General features: G+C 40.0%; 1 protein-coding gene across 5 annotated transcripts in view; it reads left to right on the top strand.

Annotated features, from left to right (window-relative positions):
* Positions 1–23813, top strand: part of DPY19L1 (dpy-19 like C-mannosyltransferase 1) — an 82344-nt gene that overhangs the window by 14125 nt on the left and 44406 nt on the right. For all 5 annotated transcript variants that reach the window (XR_009247294.1, XM_058678284.1, XM_058678281.1 and 2 more), the window contains exons 3-7: positions 599–686; positions 2687–2824; positions 4324–4444; positions 5440–5533; positions 21256–21313. Coding sequence is in view for 4 of the 5 variants with exons in the window: in XM_058678284.1 (XP_058534267.1) it covers positions 599–686; positions 2687–2824; positions 4324–4444; positions 5440–5533; positions 21256–21313 (499 nt within the window). In the remaining variant the exon portion in view is untranslated. The remainder of the gene's footprint in view (positions 1–598; positions 687–2686; positions 2825–4323; positions 4445–5439; positions 5534–21255; positions 21314–23813) is intronic.

Here is a 23813-nt window from a genome sequence, read left to right on the forward strand (position 1 = left end):
TGGGGTATTGTATGCAGATGTTTATAATTAAGCAACGCTATTCCCAAGTATTCAAAGGAATAATAATAGATGAAAATGTATTACATGTAACACAAGAACCTGAAAAAAATAGCTGGTAACTCAGAGCCAAAATATAATTTTTAATAAAAAGAAATCTATTATTAAAGAACCTACATTTTAGTCTTGACTTCCCTTACCATTAATATAGTGCTTATGTGGAGAGGAAGATTAATTTTTTTAATTATCTGGAAGAGAGACACATGAATCTCATTAATCAGCCATTTCTGAAATGGAACATACCCTATGACATTTATAATTTAATCTATATTTTTATTGTACTTCACTTAATATATCATTCATCTCATTTATTTTCATCTTAAAAATCTAGTTTGAATGTATTTTCTCAAAGAGAAACATTTTAATAAGCTGTAAAGCATATTGAATGGCAAGGAAATTGAACTATCATTGCATTTGAGTTTTATTACTAAATCATCTGCAAGTATATAATACTTGTGTTTTTGCTTTTAGACTTACTCTAAGAATGTAATACTTTGTGCAAGTTTCATCGTAGTTGTTTTGTACTGCTTCGTTTTCCCAGGAGCCATATAACACACCTGTTTGAAAATGATCGTCATTTTTCTCACCTCTCAACGTTGGAAAGGGAGATGGCTTTTCGCACTGAAATGGTTAGTTGTGTGTGGCATTTTATTGAAACAGTTTAATATTTTTTTAAATAGTTATTTAGTATGAAGTATTAGCAGAAAGTTCTTTAGTATGAAGTATTAGCAGAAAATGTTCTGAAGTAGAAAAAGTATACATTTCTCTGTGTGTCAAATTTAACAGCTGACAGCATCTCTCTCCGCAGCCCTCTGTGAAAGAAAATTGTGGACTTGTGTCATGCATGTCATTGGCTAATATTTGTAGAGTTCATAAGTAACTCCAAAGACAAGAGTTTTTTGTTTCAGTTTTGGTTAACCACAGTAGCAGTGTCACACAGGAATACAGTTAACAGCAGTTCCTTACTATCAAATGCAAGTGAGCGTCTGGTGACGTGAGTGACAGGCTGTTGATGGGCTGGAGTCGGGGTCCAGGCAATATCTGTACACTGCATTTGGTTGATAGGTGTTTTAAAGATTTTCGATCTTTCAGTTCCTTTTTCTGCTTTTATTGTTTTCTTTTCCTGTCATTTCTTCAGCTAGTAATTGAAGTTGTTTATCGCATAGAATTATCCAGAGAGATTGTTGTTGTTTATTGTATTTGTCTAACGTTTCCTTTAGATTGATATATCAGTCTTAGAGCTGACGATCTGAGTTCATTCTGTCACCGTTCCAGGGGCCAGAAGCAGGAGGTGAAGTGTTTGCAGGCTGTATCTGAAGTGGCGGTGGGGGCGGGGGAGGTCTGCCTTGCCTCTGTGCTGCTGGTGTTTTGGCAGTCCCTGGCTTCCCTGGCTTCCCTGGCTTGCCACGCGTCACCCTCGCCTTGCCTTGGCCTTTTCTCCTCGGGTGGCTGTGTCTCAGCGCCCAAGGATCCCACTTATGTGGGGTTAGAACCTTGGTCAGTGCAGAGTGGCCTCAGCTTAGTTTTACATCCACATATGGACAGGTTCTTCAAAGGTTCAGGTTGACAGGCAGTTGTGGGGAAAATGATTCAACACGGGATGGTCAAAAGTGTAATTTTAAAAATAGTGATATGAAACCCAAAACATCATAGTTCCCAACTTTTTGTTTGTTTGTTTGTTTTTTGATAAACGTCTGGCTAGTTAAGTTATTTTTGAGTATCTGAGGCTTAAACTAAGTTTAGAGTTGGTCATGAAATGGTGCTGACTACGAGGGGAGCTATAGATAAAATTGGATCTGAGATGGAGTTTGTATCCTATTTATCTGTCTTTCCTTATTCTAGATAGAACATGAACTTTATATCCTGTTTATCTTTCCTTATACTGCCACGTAAGTTTCTCACGAGGCTTCTGCTATGTTCTTGTTTATTATTACCTGTTTTACTTCACTCCTGCTATCTTTTCAAGATGGCATGTCAGGCTAAACAATTATTCTGCTCTGTCCCCTACCCCTATCTCCTTTGGGTTCTTAATGCTGAGCTGAAAATGATGTGTAAAATTGTTTGGCATCAAAGGGAAAATTATATGTAATGCATATATATCAAAGTATCAAAGTATGTAATCGGTTGTGCAGCCTTTTCAACATATTTGCATTTTGTGCATATAAATCTGGAGGGAGAATGACTAATGTCATTTTGGAAATTCCAATGAAGCATTAAATGGAAGCATTTTTGGCTTGAAAAGATTTTTTGATTCCTGGTAAACTGTAATTCTGTAGTAAACCAGTTATTCTGAGCATAAGATAGTCTCTTCTAGCAGTTACATTGGTTTGGATTATGGGATTTTCTGAAATTGAGTATGTGAAACTTGTTTACTTTTTTTTGAGAAAAGTGTTTTTGAAGCTACTGTATTTAATTATTCCAGTTAAGAAAGGTTATACAAAAGTGTATGATTTTTTTGCGGCCTAAAAATTTATCTGTGATTGGAACCCTGTGAAATTAATTGTAGCTTTTACTTGCTTGATTGCTTTCTTTCACCAACAGTATATTTTAAGTACTTTGTTTTGCTAGGTTGAAAGTGCATGGTAATTATGTACATTTCACTTATAACCAGAGCATTTCCTTGTTTCAGGGACTGTATTATTCTTACTTCAAGACCATTGTGGAAGCACCCTCCTTCTTCAGTGGAGTCTGGATGATTATGAATGATAAACTGACTGAATACCCTCTTGTTATTAATACATTGAAAAGGTTCAATCTTTACCCTGAGGTAAGTTACTTTTCCAGTTGTGAATTCCACTTGTATGAACTGCTTTTTAAAAATATTAAATGCTGATTCTAAAACACATTTTCATATATTGCATTTTAAAAAGAAAATATCTTTTAAAAAGAAAATATCTTGAAAACATCCTTTTTTAAAGATTTATTTGAAAGGCAGAGTTACGGAGGGAAAAAGGAGACACAATGAGAGCATCAGAGCGCGAGGTATCTTCCTTCCATGCTTTGCTCCCCAGATGGCCAGGAGGACTGGAGCCAGAGCCTCCTCCAGCTCCCACATGGGTGGCAAGGGCCCAGTGCTTGAACTGGCTTCCACTGCTTTACCAGGCACATTAGTGGGCAACTGAATTGGAACTGGAACAGCTAGGATTCTGTTGCCTGTATGGAATTCCAGCGTCACAGGTTACCCACTGTGCCACTGCACCATTCCCAACAGAACATTATGGATTTGAGGAATCAGATAAAATCATGATTGATTCTGTGGAGCTATTATGATGTCATTGGTTAAAAGTTGTGAAACAGGAGTCAGCACTGTGTTAGAATAGGTTGACATTACCAGCTGCGGCACTGGTGTCCCATCTGGGTGCTGATTCATGTAGCCTAGTTCAGGGCAGGATCTGAATGACTTACTGCTGCCTTTACACAGTTACATTGATCTCTGGTTATTCTTCTTTTCTGTTTGTTTGTTTGTTTGTTTTGAAAGATTTATTTATCGAAAAGGCATATATACAGAGAAAAGGAGATACAGAGAGAAAGATCTACCATCCGCTGGTTCACTCCCCAAGTGACCACATCGGACAGAGCTGAGCCGATCCGAAGCCAGGATCCAGGAGCCTCTTCTGGGTCTCCCACATGGGTGCAGAGTTCCAAGGCTTTGGGTCATCCTCTGCTGCTTTCCCAGGCCACAGACAGGGAGCTGAATGGGAAGCAGGGTAGCTGGGATTAGAACTGGTGCCCATATGGGATCCCAGCGCACGCAAGGCGAGGACTTTAGCCATTAGACTATTGTTCAGGGCCCTCTTCTGTGATTTTCACAATATTTATGAGTTCTAAAATGTGTTAGCTGTTTCCTTGTTCTATCTCTGAATACATTTTATACACTAGAGATTTTGCTTTGGATTATTTTATGTTTATGAATTAATTCGAGGTAGATTCATGTCTTAGAAAATTAAGTCTATTCAAATCAGTGTAGTGTATCTGTTTATATGCATCTTCTTGTATGTCCCTTAGTAGAGTATTTTGACTTGAAAAACAAATCTTGCATAGTTTTTGTTATCTTTTATTCCTGTCCGTAGGGGAGCAGAAGACTGACAAGTGAAGAATATGTACAGGAGATCCTAACTTAATTCTGTAAGCCTAATGAATGGCACAGGAAAGGGAAAGTTGATAATCAGCAGATGATCTTAAAGTAATTGTAATTACTTTAATTAACTAATGAAAAATGCTTAGGGTGATATATTTTCTTGTGGTGTTTTATATTTTAAAAAATAGGTAATCTTGGCCAGTTGGTATCGGATTTATACCAAAATAATGGACATGATTGGCATTCAAACCAAGATATGTTGGACAGTTACCAGAGGAGAAGGGCTCAGTCCTATTGAAAGCTGTGAAGGTAAGCTTCTTTCTGTAATAACACCTGCTGCCAGCATCATACATTGACTCCACGCTTGCTTGGCATAGTAGACTGAACGCAAGTGTGGTAGTATAAATAACCACCACTCTATTGGGGATGGGTACTCACTTTGGCTAGGTCATGCAGGCTCTCAGTGGCCACTGTTTTAAGATTCAGATCTCTGAGAAGAAGCCTGATTCTGACTTGAAGGTACTTCATGCATATTGACTTTTTGGCTTGTGAGACTGTGAGGCTGAGTTCCACCTAGACTGTTGACTGGTGTGGGACCTTTCCATGTGACTTGAACTTTGTCGTAATGGGTGCCTCCAAGTCATCAGGAAGCTCAAGGCACTGCGGTCATGCACTGTGTGGCTGTATATGTTTTGCTTCTGCCGTACTCTGTCAAGGCGGTCATATACCCAACCCGACTCAAAGAGGGCTTTCAATAAATTTGCAGCCCTGTTTTTCTTCCTTTTTTTTTTTTTAATTTTTATTGGAAGGTCAGATATACAGAGAGGAGGAGAGTCAGAGAAGAAGATCTTCCATCTGCTGTTTCACTTCCTAAGTGGCTGCAACAGCTGGAGCTCAGCTGATCTGAAGCCAGGAGCCAAGAGCCTCTTCCAGATCTCCCACGCAGATGCAGGGTCCTAAGGCTTTGGGCCGTCCTCAACTGTTTTCCCAGGCCACAAGCAGGGAGCTGGATGGGAAGCAGGGCCGCCAGAATTAGAACTGGAGCCCTTATGGGATCCTGGTGCGTGCAAGGCAAGGACTTTAGCCACTAGGCTACTGCGCCTGGCCCACAGCCCTGTTTTAAAACTACCACAGTTGCTGTTCGGTCTTGTGCTCTTGCTGTAGTGTCTTGTTTTGGTTTGGGAACCTAGGCAACCATTTAATGTATCTGGCAACCAATTTCAAAGTAAGCACAGTTTAATGTAAATTGCTTGATGTGTAAAGTAATTTATGGTTAGAACATATGTTTTGTTTATTTTTTTAAGGGTTGGGAGATCCTGCTTGCTTTTATGTTGCTGTAATTTTTATTTTAAATGGATTAATGATGGCATTGTTCTTCATATATGGCACATATTTAAGGTAAGAATATTTTACTGTATGTGTATAAAATAACTAGAATAATGAGTTGCGTAGTTGCTAGGTAATAGTTAATGACCTTGAAAATTATAGTTAAGCTTTGTGATATCAGTCCTAAAATATCTGAGATGTTTATAAAACTTTTATCTTTGCCTGAGTTTACTGTTGTCATGACCAGCCATTTTAAAGATAGTTGTTGAGTCCAAAATAGAGCATTATGGAGATAATTGATAAAATTTAAGCATTCACAGGCATTTTAGCATCTGCCAAATATGTATATAGTTTATGTAAAACATAGGTGAAAACCCCACTTATCACGAATTAACATTAATGAAACTTATTTTTCTAATGTTGAAATTAAAGAATATTATGTACAAATATTTTGGGATCTGATTGATTTAGCAATTTTGTTGCATTACTAAAACCTGAAGATAAACAACTTTAAAAGGATTTTTATGTTTGTTTTCCTCCTTTTGACAAGTTATCACATTGTATGTATGTTTGAACTGTTCTACCTTCAGAATAACTTTGGAATTCTGTTACTGCTGACTGATTGCATTGCGGAAGTATGGGCATATGGTTTTCAGCTTGGGATGATGAGTTTGGTTCTGCTCTTTTCCCATTATCTTCTTTACTTTAGAAGTGCAGCATTTTCAGTTTAGTAGCTCAGACATCTGTTGAATCTTTGTCTTAGTGTTTGAATGCATAGCGTTTACTTGTTAAATATTTGCCAAATGAGGAATCTATTAGAGGATAAATTTTAAAGTTCTTTTAATTATTTAATCAGGGAAACTGAAATGAAAATGTATGATCATGCGATGATGTGAGTGATTTTTGTTTGAATCTAGACAGAGAAGTAACTGAAGGAATTTTGATGATCAGGGAAGGAGGCTGACTTGAGGGTCAGGACGCCAGTATGCCTGTTTTGTAGCAAGCTGAAGGACAGAACCTTGGTGGGCTAGGTTCATCATATTCCATTTGACCATCTGTTCTGTGGCTATACCTTTATCACATTTATGAGCTCAGATTACAAGTCAGAGGAGTTAAAATATGCAAGAATTAATTGCTACATTGTTTTTTTTTAAAGATTTATTTATTTTATTACAAAGTCAGATATACATAGAGGAGGAGAGACAGAGAGGAAGAGCTTCCGTCCGATGGTTCACTCCCCAAGTGAGCCGCAATGGCCGGTGCTGCGCCGATCCGGAGCTGTGAACCAGGAACCTCTTCCGGGTCTCCCACGTGGGTGCAGGGTCCCAAAGCTTTGGGCCGTCCTCGACTGCTTTTCCAGGCCGCAAGCAGGGAGCTGGATGGGAAGTGGAGCTGCCGGGATTAGAACCGGCGCCCATATGGGATCCCAGGGCTTTCAAGGTGAGGACTTTAGCTGCTAGGCCACGCCGCCGGGCCCGCTACATTGATTTTTTAATGTCTTTCAATTGAAAGAATTTCTGAGCATTTGTTCAAGTAATCCTTCATGTTATTTTCTTCCAATGCTGGTTGTTGGGCTCATTGTTTCAAAGACTGGAAGGTCAGTGACTGCTGATAGGTTCTGCTTTTGGTTGAGGAGTTCTTAATATTCTGGGCTCTGATCTGAACTTTCTTAGTCGTCAGCTCCATTAGTCCCTGGTGGGCAGGTTTTCTCCCTCCATGCGAGATCCATATTTAAGTTGCCCAGTCAACAGATGACATATGTATCAAAGTGGTTTGTTTTGAAGGAGTGCATGTTTGGCCTCTGTGAGCTGAATAAGAATGAGACAGGGCAAAATATGGGGATGATGATTAGGATATGGGGATGGACAGTAAGGGTCTGATTCATTTAGTGTTGATCTTGGAAAGTATATTATAAAATGGTTTATTTAGTTCACAGGTCAGGAGGCAGGGCAGTGCTGTGATCTAGTGGCTGTGCCTGGCGAAAGCTTCATCCATGCTTAAAGGTGAAGGTTGGCATCACGTGGCAGGTGTGTCTGAGAGTGTCCATGGGTGTGTGTGGGAAACAGCAGAATAGCAGGAATAGCCTTGTTCTGCAGCAGCCCACTGTGGAGATGACTAGTCCAGTCCTGAGAGACCCAGCTCATTCCCCAGGACCCAGTCTAGTTCTCCAGAGCTCTAACTCAGTCTCTTAGGAAAGGCATTAGCCCATTCATGAGGGCAGTGCCCCCAGGACCCAGTCACCCAGTCACCTTCTCGGCACCTCCTGCTCCTGCCACTGACTCCTCAAGCGCTCCAGCCTCAACCTGAGCTGTGGTGGCGACACCCACATCGAAACCAGAGTAGTAAGGAAGGATCAGTGCTCAGATTTCGCGAAGCAGGAGACGTTTCTCCTGTGTGGAGGAGCTTTTTTTTTATTATTCTTTCATTACATTTTAACCTGCTTTTGACATTAAATATTTTGTGTTCCAGGAATTGAATTTCTGTTTGTTCTTACTGTTTTCTTTCTTGCTGGTGTTCAGTCAGGTTTTTGTTTTAAAAGATTTGTTTATTTTTATTGGAAAGGTAGATTTACAGAGAGAAGGAGAGCCAGGAAGATCCTCCAAACACTGGTTCACTCCCAAGGGCTGCAATGGCGGGAGCTGAGCTGGTCTGAAGCCAGGAGCCAGGAGCTTCTTCTGGGTCTCCCATGCGGGTGCAGGGTCCCAAGGCTTTGGGCCGTCCTCTACTGCTTTGCCAGGCCTTGAGCAGGTTGCTGGAAGGGATCCTGGTATTTGCAAGGATTAAGCTACTATGCTATCATGCTGGGTGCATAGTTTAGTTAGTCTTGTAATTTCATGAGTGGGATAAAGCTGTAGATATCTTATTGTACGGCTATGACTAAAGAGCAGACTGTCTAAATTTGTGTTTAGATTTCTATTTTATAAATTATGCTGTAGATAGAAAAATAGACGTCACAGTTTATCTCACAGGTTAGAAATGTGCTGGCACTGTGAAATGCACAAGTACATTTGTCTTTGTATACAGTATATGAATTTTCGGCCATCAGGAACGCCTGTCCCTTTCATCAGCAGTGGGAGTAGGCTGGAGACTGGAGACAGGGCAGTGGGAGGGGTGCTGCCACACTGGAGATGAAGCGCGACATGCTTTTTCAGATGCCGCCTACTCATGGTGGACTTCTTTTTCTGGAATTGCTCTTATTTTGGTCTTTCTTAAACATGCTTATTGTTTTTTTTAAGCTGTATTTTGAATTCACAGATATAGTTGTTTATTTTGTAAGATTCCCTGATGTTTCTGAGTCACAGACTAATGCTTTCTGGAGACCAATTCTCAAGACCCACCATGTGGAAATGTGCCCCACGGTGAGGAGCGAGCATGGTCAGAGGTTGTCAGGTGATTCCGGACTTCCCCCAAAGTTTCTTTTGGGGGAACTTCATGTATTCTATGGAAGTGAAATTCTCTTATTGACAGACACCAAACGCTTTGGTGGCTGGACCCCGAGAGCAGATACCAAGAACGTATTCTTAATCCTGAGCTCTTTTCCGTTTCTTTTATGTTAGTATTATTCTGGAGTTTGGGCTTACCTCCAGCTAGATCAGTGCAATTGTTGAGGAAGGATAAATTGGAAGCTGTATTTAGCTATTAGTCATTTCCCCATAGTCGGTGGTACTCTGGTGTTTGTTGAAAAACTACATGTATACGAACAACAACAATCCTGCATGTATACACAAAATTTATTATAAACTCTACTAATACAAAGAAGCTGTGCAAAAAATGGTGAGTTTTCTAGTTGGGTGGTTTTCTTTTTCTTTTCTTTTTTTTTTTTTTTTTTCTGAAAACAGTACACCAGAAATACTGTGACTAGCTTGAATGAGAGAGTGAGAACACAGTACTGGGTTACAGAGTTGATGGACTCAGGGTCACAGAACAAAGTGTGTGGACCAGGTGACCACCCACAGGAGCGTGTGAAACCCTCTTTAGCCAAGGAGGCCTGCCCTGTTCTTATTGCTGTCTTTCCCCAGGTCCTGCTGCTCTTGTTTCCCATCTGTTACTCTCTGGTTGAGGGGCGGGAAGAGAAAGAGAGAGAGAGAGAGAGAGAGAGAGACAGAGACAGAGACACAGAGAGAGACAGAGAGACAGAGACAGAGAGAGAGAGTTAGTGTGTGTGCACTGTGTATCTGACTGTCTCTGTCTCTCCCAGTCATTGAAGCAGGTTTAACTCCCTATTATTTAGTTCTAGTCATTTAGTCTGATTTTGAAAATGAAAGGAAGCCAAAATAAAGCTTCCTGAATGTGAATATTTCTAAAGGTATATAATTAAGTTAGGACAGAGTCGTGATTGGAAGAGACTGTTCAGTGGGTGATTTGCTTTGTTTTTGTTTTGAGGCTTGTTCCTCTGTTGGTTTTAGAGTTTATTCCTGCTCTTTTCCTTTTGTCCTTTTCCCTTTGTTGTCCTTAATCTTTCTCTCTGTTCCTTCCCATCAGCTGAGAATGCATTCATCCCTTATCTCCTCTCAAGGACTGGGAGGCTTTAGTTGGAGCATCCTGTGAATGCACTTGCTGCCCCGTTGGAGACTCTGTCCCTTCTTCCCAGTGCGAAGGCTGGTCCTGTGCACCCTGTGCACGTCCTTGCTTGCTCAGTGATCTCCCAACAGTCCTTCATTGGCAGACTACGTTGTTTCTGTCTTAGGACAGTAAAATGGTACATGAACTTACCTGAGTCTTCACTGAGAACTGCTGTGCGTATCCCAGCAGGACTCTGGGAGTGTTCATTTGTGGTTCATTCTCTGTTTGGAGATACTCCACTCATCATTCTTAACTCTGTGTTTCCAGTTACTGGTCTCTTGCTAAACTGTAGCTGAAAGAAGGGCAAAAATCCCTTTCCTCCTCTACTTAAAGTCAAACAAATAGGGCAGAATCATATGATTACTTAAATTTCAACCTACTTTTTAGATCCTGTATTACAGTCTTTGAGCCTTTTCCCATTTAACACACTAGCTGAGGGTTCACAAAAATATCCGTTTTGGTGTTTTAGGCTCTTCTACCTTTGAGCAGGTCTTTGGGAGAAGAGGACCAGCACAGTGGGTGGGGTGATGGCCCAGCCTGGGACATAGAACACAGTGGCTCCTGACACCGTCTGCCTCTGCATGGAAAGCTTTTACTGCCACTCGTATTTTATTCCTTCAGCTTGTAGAAAGGGCCTTTCTAGAAACAGCTGCATGAAGTTTCTTTGTGTTTTGTACTGTTTGAGTGTGTTACCTGCAAAAATGGGTTTTCCCTTGTAAAAACCCATTTTATGTGCAAATTGTGTCATACTTACGGAATTAAACATAAAATCTTTATAGCAATTTAAGTAATTAGTAACATGAACCTCCTGTGTACCTGTTACTCAGATAAAGAAATAATATAATTATCAGAGGCTTTCACAACCTTAAATTTCTGCTTATTGCATTCTTCTCCCTTCTCCCAGCCCTCAGAAGAGCATCCTTTGAGTTTAATTTTTCCTTGATTTTCTTTATAATTATGCCACTCACCCTCTTTAAGTGTGTTGTGTTGTTTTGTTCTGTTTTGAAAAACTTAGTGTCAAGTCCAAACTCACCTCCTGGGGAAAAGGCACTGGTTAGGCTAGAGTGCCTGGAAGAAGAAAGGGTGCAGTCTTTGGGTCCTGGTCTGCCTGAGAGAAATACTGGCCTGTTGAGCTCACCTGAGCTTTTTCATGGAGCCAGGCTGCCAGGTATTGAAGTGTTGGCCCCATCTCTTCATTTCTTCCCTTCCCCACAGGGTAGATAGGTAATCTTGAGTTGAGGGACCAGTTTCCCAGGGGAAACTGGGGTTGGAGATCTGGCACTGGAAAAATCTCAGGATTTGAGTCAGAGTGAAGAAAGTGACATCGAGGTGACTCATCCGAGGTCCTGAGTAGGACCCCTGTCCCAAAGCCTCAGGCAGAGACCAAGGAATCAAGGTGTGTGCAGATCTGTGAAGTGTGACAAGCACTGGGCGTGCACCATCCTGCCTTTGGGAGGGTAGCTTCTCTGAGCAGCAGGAAGGCATTGCCTATGGGCTGGCCTGAGAAATCATATGCAGTTATTTCAAGGTACCCACTCTTTAGGACACCAGCGAACAAAGTCATGAGTTGATTTTGGCCTAAAATAGGACACAGGCAAATATGGCCCAGGGACTTCATGTCCTGCAGTAATATTGTCAGGGAAAGGCACCAGTGTGTCACCACTACCCTGGCAGTCAGGAGTGGGCATGAAAAGTGTCTCTAGCTGGTACCAGTAGTGAGGCGTAGAAGAGCTATAATCGGAAGAATCTGTATTTCATCCAGGCTCATCCATACCCTGTTCTCCTTTCAGTTTGAATAATGCATGAGGATCTTGGGCATAAGACAGTTGTGCTGACCAGCTTCTGTGTGTTTCTGTGCACAGCTGTACTCTTGGCATTCTAGACTGTTAAATTGGGATTTCCTTCACTGCTCCTGTGTTGGACCTCTTGGGCTGTATCTTGTTTATTCTTCTATATTGGTTTATCTTTCCACTTTGATAGAGCGTATCTGCTAGTTGTTCTTGAGAGGGGGTAGATGAGAGGAAGATGTTTATTAACTTTGTGTATTTGAATATGTTTTTGTTTTGTACTTGTGTTTGTTTGTTTGTTAGGTTCGAGATGTGTAGCATTGTCCTTAAGGAATTTGAAAGCATTACACTATTGTTGACTGGCTTCTAAATTGCTCAGATTCCTGAACTGTACTGTGCCCCTCTCTTCCTCTCTCGAAAGTTGGTAGATTCTTTTTTTGTTTCCATGATTCTGAAACTTCACAAAAGTTTGTTTGGCATACATCTGCTTTCATTTGTTACCTTGGGTATTTGGTGGGTTGTTTCATTCTTACTCTTTATGACTTTAAGTCCTGAGAAACTTTCTTTGATAATTTCTTCTCTCCATGTGTTTTCTCTTTCAAAATTTTATTTTTTGGATGTTTCATTCTCCATTGCTTTTATTTTCTAATTTTTTGTTCATTTTTAAGCTCTTTGGCTTTGTTTTACATTCTAGAAAGTTTTATCAGCCTTATTTTTCCAACTCTTACTTCTACTGCATGCTTATTAATATACTTCAGATTTCTAAATTTTTTACGTGATCACTTTTTTGTAGTTTTGTCTTAGTTCATTCATTTCAATATCTTTTCTCTCTGATGATGTTATTTTTTCCCTTTTTGAATAACTTGATCTTTCAGTGTGTTCCTTTAATATCTTTTGTCTCCACCTTCCTTGTTTGAAGTTCTCATTAGATAGCTGGCAATCCTAGACTGCCATGATAAAGATAAGAGGACAGAGACATGTATGAAATCTCTGAGGTGTAGGTGGAACCTGCTCAACTTAATTTTTTATATAATTTGAGTAAATGATATGAGAAGAGCTTAAGAATGACTTTATTAGTTGATTTGCCTTTAGTTTTGAAAGAAAATACAATGTAGCACATACCTTTCAGAATTGTAACAGAATGCATTTTGTCAAATTAGCTGAAATATAATTATAACTTCTGAGAAGTTATTTGGTTAGAGGGAGAAGATATAAATGAATTTAGGAGCACCCAGAAGGATGGCCACCTTCATGAAATCACTTTTGATTGATTGAATGAATAAATTACTGAAAGAAGCTTCACTTTTGATTGCATATAAGAAAGGCACAACAGGGGCTGACATTGTAGTATAGGAAGTAACCCTGCCACTCCTGTGTGATGTCAGCATCCCCCATGCACTGGTTCAAGATCTAGGTGACCCATTTCCAATACACACCCTGATAATGCTGCTGAGGAGGCAGCGGAAGATGGTCAGCGGGCTCCCACCACCTGCTTGCAAGCCATGGGAGAATCCCCCGGCTTCTGACTTTGGCATGGCCTAGCCCTGGCCATTGTAGTAATTTGGGGGAAGGAACCAGTGAATGAAAGGTCTGTCTGCCCCACTGCCCTCCCAAGTCAGCTTCTCAGTTGGGATTTAAACATGGGGTAGAGTGTGGCCCTGTGGTCTGTGTGACTACATTTTAAATGTTTACACAGTAGTGAAATCATTGTATATAGACCCTGAGTAATAAAGAGAAAATGGTTTAACCCATTTTCAAAGGAAGTATTTATTTGTTTTTCATGACAAACATTTCACCTGAAATATTTTGAAGATTAATGTTGCTTAGAAGGAACTAGACTTCCCATTCTCATTTTGTAGTAATTCATTTCTCAAGATTTCTGACTTCTGAGAACTGTTCTTATATTAGTTTTTTATATATTGTCTCTGTTTAATATATAGACCTGTAATAGTGGCATCTCTCAGAATCCTATTTTGCTTCAGTGTTAAGTATCTAATGTGTTTTTTAGAATCATTCTAGTGGTTTTCACATCAGGTAGTTTTTCTTCAAGTCACTTTATTGACATTTTAAATACAGTAGTACATTTTGGAAGGAAAGGTAACAAACATACTGTTGCCTTAAATGTCTGTGTATGCAATTGCATGTTTCCCTTAATTCATCATCCTCCATATATACTGTAGCTCATAATGCTCCTCACAGGAATGGGTGGCTCAGTTTTTCAGTGCTTCCCTTTGTTTTTAGAAAATTTATCTTTATGTTTTTATGATTTTTTTCTTGTAATCATTTATCCAGTAGATATCTGCAAGTTTCCAAATAGTTTTACTGAATGTCTGTTAATGTGCAGTACATCTGGGTATGATATATAGTGAGGGCTAAATATCCTTTATCTGGAATTCTTGGGAACAGAATTGTTTTGCATTTTTTCTCTCTTTTGGAGTACCTATGCACATGGATTTCAGGATTTTACAAATTCAGTTTCTCATGCGCATGTTGAACTTTCATATTTGCTTACCATCATGAGATACTGGGGATGATACCCAGTCTTAAGCACACTGTGTTTATGTTGCACATACACTTTATGCACATGGACTGAAGATCACTTTAAGCAGTATTTGCCATCTGTGCTAGAAACAGTGTTTACATTGAACTATCAGACTTGTGACATTTGGTGCTAAAACATTTTGCATTTTAGAGCATATTAGATATCAGATTTTTAGGTAACAGTCGACCCACAGTATGTTTTCAAAATTAATTCTCAGTATTTTATCATCTAAATCTTATGCATTATTTGACTAAAAATAAGACACAGAGTTTTCTTGTTTCCTTTGTATTGGTTTACATGTTAGAATTGCTGAGATTTCAAAGATTTTCTGGGACAAAAGGATGGGTAATGTGTTTATCTCTTCTCAGTTACCCATTCTGTCCCAGGTCATGTGAAAAAAACCCAGTCATGTTCTCTAGACTAAAATGCTTTGGTCAGCGCAAGATGCTTTTATCTTCCTGTTTTTCTGTTACCTCCTTGGGTCATTCATTAGCAGTTCAGAGTAGCTCTCTGATTGCAATGAAAATTCCTTAACTATTTTAAGTCCAGGTATATTCTGGAAGCCTTCTGTATATATATACAGATTAGTCTGTGTATCAACCCCCACTTTTAAGATTAATGTCCCTACTTACATATAAGGTAAATAGTAATTTAAAGACTAATTCAAGAAACAGAAAGAGATACAAAGTCAGAAAGAGAATATGAAGAAGCAGTGCTGCTGTTTGTTGGTTTACTCCTCAGGTTTCTACAGTGGCTAGAGCCGGGAAGCCAGGAATGCAGTCCAGGTCTCCTACGTGGGTGTCAGGGACCCAACTAGGTAGCCATCACCTGCTACCTCACTGTGTCTATGTTGACAAGAAGCTGTTGAGAACCAGAACTTGGAAATGAACCAAGGAATATGTGACTAAACTAGGTAGCTCAACCACCAGGCCAACTGCCTTCCCCCATTGTTTGCATAACCAGTCTTTCTATTTTCTGTCTTCACAATCCAACCCAAGTCACCTAGGAAGCACTTAGTATTTTTAGTCTCTGGGATAGAGTATCACTGCCCTACCCTGACATTTTTAAGGAAAAGTTAAATTTGTACTTTTTACCAATTTTATTTCCATTGTTTCATCTATTTTCTTGTTCTTACTTTGCTTGAAAAAACTAAGCATTTGTGTTTATACAGTATGGATTCTTAACTAAAAATGTGCCCTAAGTAGGCTGTGAAATTACCATCTCAAACTTTCTCAGCTGCAGATTTTTTGGAATGTTCTGTTAAGTTGGCCTGTTAACACGTCTCTTATCAAACCCACTTGGTCTAACAGTTGTATATGAATATTTAAGAGATAAGTATTTCTCTTTAGTATGCACAAATTGATGAAAGTCATTGGTTGAAAATATTGGCACCCTTTCTTGAAAATCTGCTCTCTGTGTATCTTCTGTATCTGTTTGCAGCCCTTCTGCCCACGCTGGTGCCCAGGTCTCACTGCTGAGAGTTTGCCTGGCTTTGCTGTCTTCTTCTTCCGCTGTCCAAGTAGATACACAATCTGCTTGGCTTTCATCTTCAGAATGTCTCTAGCATCCTTCTGTTTCTCTTTTTGCCATCACTGTCCCCCAAGGACACCTCAGTGATCTATTACAGGATTTGCCTTGGCTCTACCACCAGCGGTGCTTTTGCCAAGGCTTTTTAGCCCTGGAGTCTTTTCATTTGAAGATCTGGAATCCAAGGAACAACAGTGAAGGAAATTAGGCAGTGTAGGCAGGAGCGGATCCTGTGAGGCATTCTGCACCTGTGCCTGGATTTGACTCTGAGAATAAGGAGGTGCCAGAGGAGGTTAACATGGATGGTAGTAGTGTGATTGGATTCATTTATCCCTGAAGATTGCATTTGCTGCAGTGGGGGCAGGTGGAGGAGGATGGCAACCTGGGATGGTATGTGTGGGGACAGAGTGGGAAGAGCAGAGATGTGCCGAAGTTAGATAGGGAGCAGGGAGGTACCAGCTTCCCAGAGGAGAGTGCTGTTTCCAGTAGGAGGATCAGGAAGCATGTCGGAAGAGGCTCAGAGTATCCATGTCCGGGAAGTAGTCCTTTGACACCCACCCCAAGCCCTGAAGAGTTGAGCAGAGTGGTGATCGGCTCAGAGCAGAGGCTCCACTGAGCGCAGGTGCAGGTGAAAACATAAGACCGCATTGGAACAGGTACCCAGGACGACAGGAGAGGTGTGGTGTGGTGGGTTTGACTGAATCTCCTTGACATTGAATGCAGTAGTCATGACTGAATAGAGCTTATGGTTACTGTTGGGTTTTCAGGTGCCTTCCGACCCTCTGCCATGGCCAAGGTTTGGTGACTCTGTCACGGCAACCATAATGAACTAGGAGGTTTATTAGATGCTAAGTGAAATATTCTTTTCTTTAGTGTGACAGACGGTGAGTTAAATTAAAGCCATTAATTAGTTGCTTACATAGAGCTCTTTCTGCCCCTTCTCTGCATTGTATTATTGCTTGTCTTGGTGAATGAGGAACTCCCCACCCACTGCGACAGGGAACCAGGCCTCACTGGTGTTTAGACTGCTGAGTTTCCAGTGCCTTAAATCTCAGTCTTGAGACTGGGGTTCTCTTAATTTATTTATTTGCAAATTAGTCCTTTCCTCTTAAAGCATTTGGATGTCAGTAAGAAAGCTCACTCCTAAGAGTTATTTAGTATAATTTCAAATGAACTATGATTGTTTTTTTTCCCTCTTGGAAAGTTGAACTTAATGTTTCATCTTTTGCATAGAGAAATTAAAATCTCATTTATGGCATCTACTAAAATTTGATGACTGACTTAAATCTGTTCAACTTTAGGGTGTGGGCAAGAGGAGAACTACAGGATTCCTGGATATCAGAACCAGAAAGTGTTCATAGGATCTTTCAAAAATTTAATTTTTAAAAGATTTTCCTCCCCTTTTATGTCTATAGAAATAGAGGCTTGAAAGATGAAATAGATGAGTAAATATGGTAAATGTCTATCAAGCCAAGAATGTTCTTCCTCTCTGTTTCTCCTCCTCTGTGTATATCTGGCTGTAATAAAATAAATAAATCTTTTTTAAAAAAAAGAATGTTCTAAAATTTTCACAGTAGGAGCTTTCATATTTCACAGCTGGTGGTGATATTACAGAAGAAATCTCTTTTTCTAGCCACCAGGGAATGCTGGAATCTCAACTGGGCACCTGTGATGTAAAAAAAAAAAAAAAATAAGTAATTTAAAGTATTCTGACTACTTCATCTTTTTTGCTTAGCAAAATAAAATGGATTAGGTTACTAGTTTCTTTGAATTGAGGTGTGAGGGAGGTAGATACTAGGAATGCTATTTTAGATTTATTGCAAGTCGTGTCATTTCATACTGATTGTAACTCAAAATATTCCTGTTAGATAAGCACATTTTGTTTTCCCTTCCTAGCTTTGTGGGGCATGAAATTGTACCAGCAAATCTGCCTCCTGGGTTAGTTACGTCCATAGAGGATGGTGGCCCATAACCTGTGTTTTGGTAATTTGATAGAAAGGTAGCATTGTCATCCTGGTTCCGCCTTCAGGAAGATGCCCACCCCCAGAGCCCAAAGTTGTAAAGCACTTGAGTGAAGTGTAAGATTTCCTAAGCAAATGTCACTCTTTAATTCAGTTGGGAATTTGTATTTGTGGCTTTCTTCTCTCTACCCTTACTCTGCCATTCACCATTTAAAAATTGAAGTTATAAGGTTAGACATTAAACTTGATAGTTGACACACTGATCAAGATGCCCATGTTGCTCATCGAAGGGCTCCTCCCCTAACTGATTCCTGGAAGCAGCATAAGCGTATTCCTTCTACCCACGAGGGACACCTGCCTGAGCTCCCTGCTCCTGCCTTTGGCATGATCCGGCCCAGGTCCAGTTATGGTGAACATCGGCTAAGTGAACTAGCAAATGGATGCTGTGTATGTGTGTGTGTGTGTACATACACATGCGTGTGCACCGTCCTGTTTCTATCTAACAAAAAAGACATGCAATTTCAGTTTTGGCATCATTTTGTTGCAGGGAACCTTTAACAGGAAAATTTGCATTAGATTCCCTAAGCTTTTTCTTCCTTCGTCTTTGGGTTTTAGGTTGCCTTGAACTGTAATCACAGAATAAGGGGTCTTGTCTCATCTCCTTTCTGTAGCCAGGTGATATGAAAATGCAAGGAAATAACACATCCTCTGTGCAGTTAGAATCTTGATAAATTCACAAAACTGAGCTTTTCTGTTTTCTCCTTCAAATCCTTGATGTGTTTTCTTTAACTTACATGACCGTTCAGGCTCTGAAAATAAGGAAAAGCTCTATTCTGATCACATTTTAATCATATCTTCCATGCATTTCTAGAAATTTTAACTTTTAGGTGCTTGGTTACTGTGTTTCTTATTCCTACAGTTTTTATTTAAAGAATTATAGCTAGAACCAAATAATTTGAATAGGCAGTGATATTCTCCTATAATGATAATCCTCCCCAAATTATATGTAAGTTAAATGCCATTTCTAAATATTTATTTGCTTTTACTTGATAGGTAGATTTTTACAGAGAGAAGGAGAGACAGAGAGAGTGATCTTGGTCTTCTGTCTGCTGGCTCACTCCCCAAATGGCCACAACAGCCAGAGCTGAGCTGATCAGAAGCTGGGAGCCAGGAGACTCTCCCAGGTTTCCTGAGCGGATGCAGCGTCCCAAGGCGCTGGGCCATCCTTTGCTGCTTTCCTAGGCTGTAAGGAGCTGGATTAGAAATGAAGCACCTGAAACAGTGTCAGCACCACTCACATGTGACAGCCAAAGATTTGATCACCCTAGTCTTTAAGTAACAAAACAGACCAGACAAGTGGGTAGTTCACAGTGGAGAATTGTGTTTTGTCAAAACACAGCACAGCACTGAAAATGATGGCCCATGCAAGTAAACAGCAAGGTACAAGTTAAAGTTAATAAGAGAAAAAAGTTTTCACCTGTCTAAAAGACAAAATTCAAAGGATTTCACCACATCCTGCACTGTGTCATTGGTAAAGAACTCCCACACAATACTGTGCTTCTTGACGTAGGTTGCTTCTTTGATTCGTGGGTCACATGTTGGATCTGTCCTTTGGAAACTAAAATGCTAGTAGCTCCAATAGTAAGGAAGAGGCTGAACAAATTGAAGTATGTTGATGTGTAGTATTTGACATCTGTGAAGGAATGCTTTAGGTTGTATAAAGATTAATTACAAAAGGAGCAAGTTTGAAAGGGATGGTAGTAGTGTGGTCACGTTGAAATGACTGGAGAAAGACTTGGAAGAATGGGCACACAGAGGTTGCTGATTGTGATTCTCTTAGAGAAAGATTAAAGGACAGTGGTAAGGAGGAAGTCACTATTAGAAAATCCTCTGTGTCTTGTTAGAATACATTCAAAATACTAAAATTTATTTATTGTTTCAAACCACTTGCTCTGCTTTAGCTCCTCTAATTTGCAATCACTTTTGATGGTGCCTGGAATCAGCCTGTTGACTTTTCTTGATGATATGGACCTCTAAGGAGAGAACCCTGGCTTCCACTCTAACCTGTGCTAGCTGCCCGAGCTCTCTCATCTGTCCCTCTTACTTCAGCGAAGTTCCAGCCAGCATCCTTAGTTCCTTTGCCCCTTGGCATTTCATCTGTACCACTTCAGGCTGACAGTAGGTGGAGAAAAAACCCCTGCATACTGTTATGACATACTAAGTTTATGTCACCAGCTGCCACAGCTGCCTTGCCTCCTGTTTTCCCTAATGACCTCTTTTCAAGTAGAAGTGGCATCTCAGAGCTAATACTGCCATCTCTGCTCTCGAGAAGTGAGTGGCTGTGCTTTCTATTCTATTGGGAAAACCGAGCTCCAAAAACTACTTGCCACCAAACATGCATCCTTCCATGTCCCCCTTTTCCGAGACACTTGGGTCGTCCATGCTTGGGATTGCAGCCTGGCTTGTCCGCTTGTCAGGGCCACAAAGAGGAGTCATGTAGCCCCCTCCCTGCCCTGCCACCTGGATTACTCCTGCTGTCTCTTGTCTCCACTTTTCCCATTTCTGCATCCCCGGTAGTAAATGCAGTGAACTGTGATAACTTATACACTTAGCTCTCTGACCTTTCTGTGTTGTCCACATATTGACATTTGGCTTGAATGAAGGAAGGATATTTGGAGACAATACAGAGAAAGCAGCTGCAAATTAAAGAGTAAGAAGACCTGAAGAATAAAGATAAAAAAACAAGGGAGGAAACCTAAAAACTACCTTGATTTTCCCGGCCAGACTTGGAGGAAAGTAGTGAACACATTTCACTGTGTTCGCTGAGAACAGATGATGCTTCATTTGTAAGAACTGCCAGACTATTCCATGGTGATTTCATGGCTAGAGTCACAAACCTGGTTGTCATCCTGAATATAAACAAATGAAAAACCCTTGATTTATAAGCTAGTGCTCTCCAGACGTTTTCTGTTGAATTTTCAAGTTCAAGTTGAAGGTGTGATGTTTTCCTTCTGACTCCTGTTCTGAACTTCTTCCTCACCTTTTTCTCTAATGAATGTCTTAATTCCAAGTAACATGTTTTGAGAAATGTTGAAGGACAGAAATAAATCATGGTACTGAAAAGAAAAATGGAAAAGGACAGTTGGGGTGAATGATTCACAATTAACATGACTACCTGTTTTGTTTTTATTTTTTTAAATCCTTTTTCAGTTGGTTTTCTGAGTCTGTACATTTTGAAGAAGACAAAATGCTTTTACAAAAGGAAAGTTATTTTGAATAGTGATACTCTGGAAGAAGTAAACTATTCTGTAGATAAGCGTAGGCGAGTTGTGGTATTAGGAGGTTCTCAGTGTTACGGTTTTGTTAGGATTGATATGGATTCCCACTGTCTGAGCTCTGCTCTCTCCGTTTCAGCGGCAGTCGACTGGGAGGCCTGGTCACTGTGCTGTGCTTCTTCTTCAATCATGGAGAGGTGAGTAGTCAGTTATTCTCAGAATCACTTCAAGAAATACAGGTTCCTTCTGAAATTCAATTTCAGTCTATTTGGCTTTTGTTAAATATAGGATGTTACCGTTGTGATTCAAAATTTACATGCTAAATTAACTTCATTACCGTTTCACAGCTGTAATGTCTCCCATGTGATATGTATCTTAGATATTTGAAGAAATAGTGGGTCTGTAGAATTTGTTTTTAACTTTAGAAAGTATGAAAGTCATGTTTTAAGAAAATAGATACAAGCCAGCCATAGATAAGGTTTGAACTGTCTGTGCAGAAGTTACTTTTTCTCATGAGAGTGAGTCACTAAGTTTTTACCATAATGTGTTAAGCAAATGTCCTTTGCAGAATACTTTGTTCTACCTGGACTTTTGCAGATGTCTACCGGCTTTTTAAAGAGAGCAGCATTGCAAAGTTTGTAGTCCTGGATCTAGGCTGTCTGGATTCAGATCCTGGCTCTGGTGTTTGTTTAGTGGTTGTGTGAACCAAGCAGGTCCTCTTATCTCAGGTGGTGAATGGTGCAACGATATTACTGGTCTCTTAGGATTATTTCAGAGAACAAATGAAATTATATGTGCAAAGTACCTAAAGCAGTGTTAGAAATATGGCGATTGCAATGTAATTGTTAGCTTGTATTATTAATAGTTTAAAGTTATTACTAATTTAGTTCAGATTAAATCCTGTAGTAAGTTTAAAGCATCAACAAATTCCTTCTCTTAAATTAATCATGGTTGTAAATGAATTTCTAGTGATATATCTTTGTCCAGATCTCTTTCATGGAAAGTTTAACATGAAGGAAAGCGTTTATACATTCATATATTTGGTTTCTGCAGTATTTGAATATGTACATGTTAGGAAGGACTAAAAGTAATAATGCCCAAACCTAATGCAGAGTCAGATTTGGACTGCTTTTTAAAATCAGTGAATTACTAATGGAGATTCAACTAATACGTGCTTAGAGTCACAGAAACGTAAAGCTGCAGAGGCCTTGTAGATTTGATGGGTGATCATAGCATGACATCGTAATTAGTGTGGTCTGAGTTCTGAGCCAAAAGTGAGAAGACAGAGAGAAAGGAATGATTTTGCTTTTCTTTGTTGTGGATGCTGCACATCATGCTAGTGTAGACCATGAAATATGTTGACATACAAATTCTTGTGAGAATGAGCTAAGAAATGGGAACAGATTTATTAAAATTGGAAGAAGCATTGTATAATAGCAAGATGTTGGAGAGAGGGGATGATTGAGAGTTGTGGAGCCAAGACACAGTAAAGTAGCTGTTCAGCCAGAGGTCTGTTGTACTTCATATGCTGTGGTGTGTACTGGGGTTGTTACTTTCTCATCTTACATTTTCCTTAGAATTTGATTTTCTTGTGACCTGCACATCATTTCTTAGAGGGGACTCAGACAACTTAGGTGATTTTTTTTCACTCGTGGAACTTCCTATTGATACTTTTCAGCTATTTATGTATTTAAACATGTTTAGGCATCACTTTGTTCAGAAAAATTAACCTATCATCAGAATTCCTGTTTTACTGAGACGGTCAAGTAGATAGTCATACTGATGTGTATCTGTAACCTTGGAGTGGAAAAGTTACTGTGCCCAAGTTGGGAGCGAAACTGGCCCAGTTGGGCAGTAGCAAGGAGGCCATCGTAGGAACAGAGAGTGATGGATTAGGTCAGGCAGTAAGTTAAGGGAGTTGAGAGTAAGGAGCAGACCCTGGTCCCTGTAGGTCACTGTAGGATTGACTTAAAGCAGATGGAAAGCTACTGAAGGAGGAGAGTGACATAATTTTTCTATTAATCTGTAACATAGTGTAAGTACAAGATGTATTACTTGTTCAGGCTGTTGATTGATGTGTCTCTGGATTTGTGATGTTATATTCAACCTTGAGAAACTCAAAAAGCTCCAAAAAAGAAGGCACGGTAACGTGATTTGGCAATGGATCTGCAGTTCCGTATCTGAAAACTAGTCAGTGTTGTAGTAGAAATCCAGGTGATAACATCCTGAGAGACAGCCCTTCTGGCTTGTAGTCTTGTTTGACATCCCTCTCCAGGCTGGCTGTGTGTCCCATTCCTCTGGCCTGCCCTTGTCCAGTTCCTAGTGCATACCATCCCTTCTTCTTTAGGGCCTTTGCACATGCTATTTCCCATGCCTTTTTTGCTGCTCGCTTGACACCCCACGCCAGCACAGATTTCCTCACCAGTGCCTGGTCAAACCCTAGCTATCTGGAATAGCTGGACTTTTCAGCTAGCATTGCAGTGGTATTTTTTTCCTTTTGCAGATCTGTGTTTCCATTTTGCACAATTTCTCTTTGGTTTTAAGAACTTTGTTTAGCATTGTGGTGAAAATCTGCTGCCAAGAAATTCCCTTAGGCGTTGTCTGTAAAAAAAAAAAAAAGTCCTTATTTTCTCATCATTTTTTGAAGTTTCTTTTTAACTGGATAATTTTAGATTTATAGTTTTGTTTTTCAGAACT

Source organism: Ochotona princeps, chromosome 20 (assembly GCF_030435755.1).
Source record: "Ochotona princeps isolate mOchPri1 chromosome 20, mOchPri1.hap1, whole genome shotgun sequence".
NCBI lineage: Eukaryota > Metazoa > Chordata > Mammalia > Lagomorpha > Ochotonidae > Ochotona > Ochotona princeps.